Raw genomic sequence first — 7918 nt, forward strand, 5'->3', positions numbered from 1 at the left:
GGTATTTATTAGTAAGATCTTACACTTGTCTGGATGCTTCATGTTTGAATCATCTGTGTGCACATTTTTCATTTGAGCTCCACGAGCCTCTAAGGTGGCAGGACCAACAAGTCAGCTGTCTCCATTTGATAGATGAGGATCCTAAAGTTTGTCCTGGCCAAGATCACAAAGGTGGAGACCAGGCTTCACATACACACATACTCAAATGGACAAAGTGTCTCCACAGCTGTCCAAAGGCCCCTTTGGCAACTGGAAAGATGTCCTGATCCTATTTTGTTGCAGAGGGAGTGGATGCTTGTGTTAAATCCCTCCTTCTCTCTCCCTTCACAGCTCAGAGACATTTTGGGATCCAGGAACCTCTGGCTCCAGCAAAACTTTACATAGACAAGTTCCCTGCTAACTCCAAGACGACAAGGCCCCACTTCCCACAGTTCTTCTCAGCCAGAGAGGAGGGCCAACCCGGCGCTGGTGGACCCACATGGGTGCCACAGACTGGACACCACCTCCGTAGGTCGGGAGGGAGCCTGCAGCGATGATCTTTATTGCTCTCTGGATGCGTTTGGAGAACCACACTCCTCCTAGCACGCAAGGGAAGGCCTTCATGCTGTGGGCAGAGCTGTCCGCACTCAGAAGGAAGGTTGTCCTGCGGTTTTTCTTAATTTATTTCACCCAGTTCTCCAGACGTGTCCTCGGTCTTCGGACGAGATTCGCATAGGAAACGCTGAGGACTTCTGCAGCCACTTGCCATTGGGGGTCCAGTGGGCTCTGCCCGTGCCCCCTCAGCCCCTCTCGCCAGCTGTCCCATGTTGTCACCTCTCCCTGCACAGCCAGAGGCACCAGAAGCAACCCGGTTGTGGCATGCTGGCCCGGCCCCCTCTCTCTCCGTGGGGCCAAGTGGCAGTCCCAAGGCGGGCTAGGCTGAGGCTGGCCGAGCAGGAGCAGGCTGAGCCCGTCGCTGTATATTATGCTGTTCATGTGCATTTGGGGCTAACCTTAGAGAAGAACCCCCACTCTCTCCTCCCTCCCAGACGCTTCCCCTGGTAGCGCCTTCTCCTGGAAGCTTCTCTCCTGCCGCCCAGCCTGCGCCCTGGAGGGGCAGTCCCTGCGCTCTCCGCCTCCTGGCCAGGCACTGCGCAGCACCATTGCGTTATTTTTTACATTCAACTTTAGTATTTTTACTATTATGAGACTTTCCCTCCAAATTCCTCAATAAGAATGACTTTTCAACTAAAATAAATAAATAACAGTAAAGGAGAGTCCCAAGACAACCATACAGCTCCTATGACTTCCTCCAGGGCTTCCTAGAGTGGGGCCTGGAGGACAGCCATTGGCCCTGCGCAAGTGCCTGGTTCTCACATAAAGGCTTTAAGGAAAGTCCACCTCCATTCCTTGTCTTGCAACATTCAAAGTTCCGACATAAGTCTCCCCACCTTGCCATCCCAATATGGCTTCAGCCAATTCCTAATTGGCTCTAGTCACGTAAATCTAAAGCTTTTCTTGGCCTCCCAGGGGTAGAAAAGAGAAAGTTGGTGCCTCCAGGTGGCGGACCCATGAGGCTGGCAAAGACCCCGCGCCAGACTCAGGGAAAGTTGGTTGGCTGCATTTACCTCCCGGACCAACACCCACTCCTCGGATTCTTCCTGGAGCGCGAGGAGGTGGGAAAGAGAAGGCAGCGCACAGAGAACTTAGGTCGCCCAAACATCCTCTGTGGCTCCCAGGCGCAGCGAGGAACAGGTGCCTTTTCTCTGACGTCCGGGAGCGGAGCTTGCTGCCCCTTGCAGGCGGTCGCTCCCCTTCCCCTGGCAACTGCTGGTCTTTGCGCCCTTGTCTCCCCCCTCCGCCCTTTGCAAGGCGGGGCAGGCGCCGGCTCTCAGGTAATTATTGCCAACCCGGCCCCCCGGGAAGCGGGGGTGGGCACGCCGGCGCGGGGTGGGCGGCGCGGTGGGGCGCGAGCATAAAGGGATGGCGCGGGGGCCCCGGGGCCCGGATCACAAGCAGTATGCCGGCCCGCGCCCCGCCACGCTGTCCGCGGTCGCCACCGCTGCCGCCGCTGCTGCTGCTGTTGGCCCTGGGAGGTCGCCTTCTGCGCGCTGAGCCTGGAGACGGTGTGCAGACTTGGGCCCGCTTCGCGCGCCCTCTGGCCCCCGAGGATGCTGGCCTCCTCCATGACACCTTCCCCGACGGCTTCTTCTGGGCTGTGGGCACCGCTGCCTACCAGACAGAAGGCGGCTGGCGGCAGCACGGCAAGGGGGAGTCCATCTGGGACACGTTCACCCACTCACCCCCAACACTCCCAGGAGACCCCCCGGTAGCCGGTCTGCCGTCGGGTGCCCTGTCACAGTCCTTGCCCGCCACCGGGGACGTGGCCAGCGACAGCTACAACAACGTTTTTCGCGACACGGAGGGGACTGCGTGAGCTCGGGGTCACCCACTACCGCTTCTCCATCTCGTGGGCGCGAGTGCTCCCCAATGGCAGCGCGGGCACCCCCAACCGCGAAGGCTGCGCTACTACGACGCCTGCTGGAGCGGCTGAGGGAGCTGGGAGTGCAGCCTGTGGTCACCCTGTACCATTGGGACCTGCCCCAGCGTCTGCAAGACGCCTATGGCGGCTGGGCCAACCGCGCCTTGGCGGACCACTTCAGGGATTTCGCCGAGCTCTGCTTCCGCCACTTTGGCGGCCAGGTCAAGTACTGGATCACTATCGACAATCCCTACGTGGTGGCCTGGCATGGCTACGCCACTGGGCGCCTGGCCCCCGGCGTCCAGGGTAGCGCTCGGCTCGGGTACCTGGTGGCGCACAACCTCCTGTTGGTGAGTTCGAGGGGCCAGGCGGAGGGCCACGCCCGGGACAGGGCCTCTGGAGACTCCAGGGTCAAGAGGGGTGCCTGAGATGTTTGTGTGATCACTCGGGAGTCGCAGGAGGCGTGTCGGGCAGTGCGGTGGGGTGCGGGGGATTTGGGGGTGTGTGAAGTGGGGGGAAGAGACCGAGCAGTTGGCTTTCTTTGGAGGGCGTGGAGTTTGGAATGGGAAGGAAACTCCGCAGTGGGCGCGCCAATGAGTGCCCAGAGTGAGTGCCCTTTGGAGACCATTTGTCAGGAAGATAATGGAATCAGTTTCTCCCGGAGAAAAGGGAGCTCCTTTCTCTGGGTGTAGAGAAATCTCCCAATGTAAGGCGGGAGGATTTATTAATAGTTGCTATGGGGAGGATGAGGAGGGTGAATGAAAGACCAAGTTTGTTCAGAAGCTGCGGAGACAGCTTTACTCTGCTAGGGTTTGTGGAGATGGCAGGAGTTCAATGTTAATCCAGTAAGATCTGTGTTGCTTGTGACTCAGTGCACAGCGCAGCAATGCAGAGGTGTCAAAATCGCATATCGTGGAGAGCTGGGTTTACATGTCTTTGGAAGTTCTTTCTGTCTAACCTTATTTAATTGGCAGGGGTGTGAGAAACCCTAAAACAATTTTAAACAAAGCTAGCCATAAAAGCACATAACTACAGATGTCCTCCAAGTGTGTTTCCATGATGCTCTCGTCAATTGGAAGGATTCCTCCGGAAGATATTCTTAATCTGAAAAAAAAAAAATGATTTGAACACCGTTGTACAAAAAGCTTCATAATATTTGACAGTACAAAGTGTTGATATGCTACGATCAAGTTGTCTCAAAAAATTCTTCCTCCTTTTTCTTCTTAGTGTTCAAGATTAGGTCTCATTGATTTGAGCGTTCATTTATAATGATGTCAGTTGTTGGTACACTTTGTATAGTTTTGTATCAAGAGAATATTTTATGTGTATGTACAAACATTTTAATAAAAGTGTTCAAATGTTTAACTTTTTTTTAAAGTATCTTTATTGATTTCAGAGAGGAAGGGAGAGGGAGAGAGAGATAGAAACATCAATGATGAGAGAGAGTCATTGATTGGCTGCCTCCTGCATGTCCCCTAATGGGGTTTAAGCCCGCAACCCAGGCACGTGCCCTTGACTGGAATCGAACCCGGGACCCTTCAGTCCGCAGGCTGACGTTCTACCCACTGAGCCAAACCAGTTAGGGCAAATGTTTAACTTTTGGTACTGTATTTTGGTGACTCACTAAGAATTAAGCCATGCATTTTGAACAAATTCAAGACAGAACACTTCTGAATACTTTTAATTGAAGCTGTAGATAATTGAGGCATCACATATGGGTTATTGAGTTGGCTTAGTGCTCTGAGCTTCCAGTGATGTTGTAATAATGACTAAATACATTGTATGTCAGCTCCACAAAATCTGCTACCATAGATCATAAAAGCATGCTGGATTTGTTTGAAAAAAATTGAGATGTTAGTGATTTCATATTGATATATATCTTTTCATTAACATACTTCAGAACAATGCTAATAAACTTTTCAGTTTGGCCATCCTTTTAAGGAATCAAACAAAATATCATAAGGACCACCTGTTTATGGTTGGTGATAGAAAAATTGTGAGAATAACTGGCCCCTCTTCTGAGGAAGACATAAGCAAATTTCAGTCCATACCAGAAAAAAATAAGAGATTCGTGGACCAGCTGGAAGACCAAATAGACCATTTCTGCAAAATCACCACTTTAGATTTAAATCACATGAGTTATATTTTTAGAATGCATGTAATAAACTCCATATGTATACAAAAGTCATCAGTTGCTATTTTAGTGACTTACATGATTATTTCATATGTAAAGTAAGGTACTGAGACAGCAGGAGCCTTCTTGTACTCTGGTATTTTACATAGCATGCTTTTGATTCTTGTGCCCACTCTCAGCCCTTTGATTAACTTTTCAGTTATATTTTGGGATCCTTACACATACACACACACACACACACACACACACACACACACACACACACAGTTGCCAAACACTAACCACCCTTCCCAGGAATGCAGTGGACTCTGAATTCATAGGAAATTAGTGACAGGTGAAACTTGCTTTTGCTGATTCTGCAATCAAAATGCTAGTTGTTGTAAAACATTACTTTTGCTTTCAAATTTCTTTGGTTTGGAATTTAGTCACTTTTGTATCTTATGAAGTAAGTTGTCATTATCAAAGAATATCTTAAATTAATCTTTTCATTAGATATTTTAATTCTGTTTTTAATATTCTTTCTTGCTGTAGTGTTGCAGAGAGGGGGGATAGGTAAGTTTTGACCTTACTTGAAGAGATAAAACATATTCTGCAAGTTTTGTTAATAGAACATTTCAGCTGGGGCTTAAATATTGCTGTTAGGGGCCACTGAGTTCCTCACATTTCATTTGCATTTGGGGATCTGATGCTGCTGAAGGATAAAGTTGGCCAGCACCCCTCCCCTTCAGTTCTGTACTGTGCTTCCACTCTTTTAAAAATTGGGTAAGGATACCCGCTGGGGACACTGGAAATTTTACATGTGCGACCTCCCCCCCGCACCTGCCCCGAGATTTAAGAATTATTGTTGGGCTGGAGGACAGAGGCAGGCCAAACTATAGAATGAATAAAGGGGGGGAATCTTTTGTGGGTTCCTGATACTGGGATAAACCTTGATAGAAAGAGAGAGAGAGGAGAAGAGAGACGAGAGACGAGAGAAGAGAGAAGAGAGAAGAGAGAAGAGAGAAGAGAGAAGAGAGAAGAGAGAAGAGAGAAGAGAGAAGAGAGAAGAGAGAAGAGACACAGCACTTAGAACTGAAAGAATTTCCCTGAAGAGCTCTGGGAGGCTGGATTGCTTTGCTCATCTGCGCATAACACAGAAAGAGAACACACCTCTCTCTCAGACTTGAAGAGGGACTGTGTGCCTTCACAGATCTTGAAAGATTTTTTTGAGGACCTCTGCAAAACTAGCATTGAGGCCTGTAGTTGGGAATTCAGCCTCTGAGTTTTTTGTTCTGCCCATGGGTTTCTGAGAGGACCAGGACTGAATTGAAGATACACATGGGCCTCCCATGGAGTCATGCCAATGTTTGTAGAGGGCACCTATGGAAAAAGACAACTTATTTCACTTAAGGAGGTGGGGCCGGGAGATATTACTTTGGGCACTCATGCAAAGTACAAACATGACTGGTATTGAAATTAACATACACATTAACAGCCATGCTCATGTCTTAGCCGACCTGTCTGCAATATTTATCTAGCCACTCTTCTCTCTTTCTTGACACACCTCAACTTTACTTCCAGAACCCTATTCTCTCTTCTCCTCTCAGCTCACTGGTGATCCCTTCTCAGTCCCCTTTGCTTATGCCTCCTCACCTTGCCTCTAATATTGACACGCCCAGGACTTTGCCCTGGGGCCTCTTCTCTAGATTCACTCCAAGTGATTTCTTGAATACTCTCTATATCCTGATGACTGCAAACTTTGAGTCTCCAGCCAGAACTTCTCTGAACTCTGGATATAAATAGACTACTGTCTTATCTACTTAGATGTCCAGTAGGCATGTCACATTGAACACATCCAAATGCAAACTCCTGTTTTTCCCCATCTTCGTTGTGGCAATTTTGCTCTTTCAGATGGGTGAAGTCACAAACCTTACATCCTCCTTTTATCTCATGTCTTATTTTGAATCCATCAACAGCTCCAACAGCTCCAACTACTTTCAAAATATATCCAGAATCCAACCATTTCTCTCCCTATCTAAAACTACAGTTAGAGCACCCATCACATTCTCCCTGGATAATTGGAATAGTTTCCTAGCTGATGCCCTTGCTTCTGCCCTCACCTGCTGCAGTGTACAGTGATGGGTATTCTCAAGGATACTGTTATATGGGTGTTAGGTTTGATCAAGCAATTGAACTGATACCCCTCCCCCGCGAACTGGCTTTTCAGGTCATTTCACTATGGACATTCCCTTTGCTGAGACCACATTTCACTTGTGGTGACCACATTCTATTATCTCCCCTCTGGGTATGCATAAAGAAGTCTCCACCCAGAAAAAAGCCTGCCAAAAGTCCTTTAAAAGCTGCTGACTCCAGTTACTGGGTGCTGGAGCCATCCAGGATCAGCCACCTGGTGTGCGGGTGATTGAATAAATTTGTGATCCTTCACCACTCTGGTCTCGTGCGTTCCTCCTTCGGCAATCTAACATTTGGTGCCAGAAACCCGGGAGGGTTCCATGGGGAGAGGAGCCATCATCCTGGCTTCAGTCACCCCAAGTTTGCTACTCGGAGAGCAATAGGCAGCGGCAGCTCGTCCTGGGCTTACCTCCAAATCCTACTCGGGTGACTCGATTGCCAGCCTCGATCAGGTCTCCCTCCCTTATGGGTCCCCTCCAGCCAGCCAAGGAGGACACCGGACCTGGAATCTCTCCTCCATTGCTGACCTTCCATCCCACACCGGCCAATCTTCTCTAGGTGAGTGACGTTCCACAATTCCCCTCGTCTCGGGTCTTCTGCCCACTCTCTCTCACTGACTTCTTGGAAGTCTCTCATCTTGAAAGTCCTAGCACTAGGCCAGAAGATTCCTCAGCCGTTTGGCTTTGGGTCCTTCTGGATTGGGGATGCCCAGTCCAGAGGGTCACCTCTCATTTCTAATGGTGATTTGTTTAGCAGCAGGGACGCCTGCCCTAAACAGTCACCTTTGGATTTGTGGTCTGTCACTCACCCTTCCTGTCTCGTGGGCCACACCACACTCCCTCTGCACAGTCGCGGGGGAGATCATGCCCAACCACCTCACTTTATTTTGTAACACTGTTTGGCCACAACATAAACTAGATAATAAGTCTCAATGGCCTGAAAATAGCACTTTCAATTTTAACACACTGAACAATTTAGATAATTGCTGTCACTGCAATGGAAAATGGTCAGAGATTCCAGGCCTTTTTTCACCCTTCAGTCCCAATTATCTCTCTCAGTCCTGCTCTACCCATCAGATCTTTCTCCTTCACACAAAACATCTTAACCCTAACCCTTCTGATTCTGAATCTACTCTTGACCTAGCAGACCAC

At 49.3% G+C, this 7918-nt stretch overlaps 1 protein-coding gene across 1 annotated transcript in view; it reads left to right on the forward strand.

Moving 5' to 3' along the window:
- The first annotated feature begins 1999 nt into the window (after positions 1–1999).
- KL (klotho) overlaps positions 2000–7918 on the forward strand; it is a 43642-nt gene continuing 37723 nt past the window's right edge. Inside the window, 3 exon segments of the mRNA XM_006083611.3 lie at positions 2000–2404; positions 2406–2500; positions 2502–2811. Coding sequence (XP_006083673.1) covers positions 2000–2404; positions 2406–2500; positions 2502–2811 — 810 coding nt within the window.

Source organism: Myotis lucifugus, unplaced genomic scaffold (genome assembly GCF_000147115.1).
Source record: "Myotis lucifugus unplaced genomic scaffold, Myoluc2.0 scaffold_7, whole genome shotgun sequence".
Lineage (NCBI taxonomy): Eukaryota > Metazoa > Chordata > Mammalia > Chiroptera > Vespertilionidae > Myotis > Myotis lucifugus.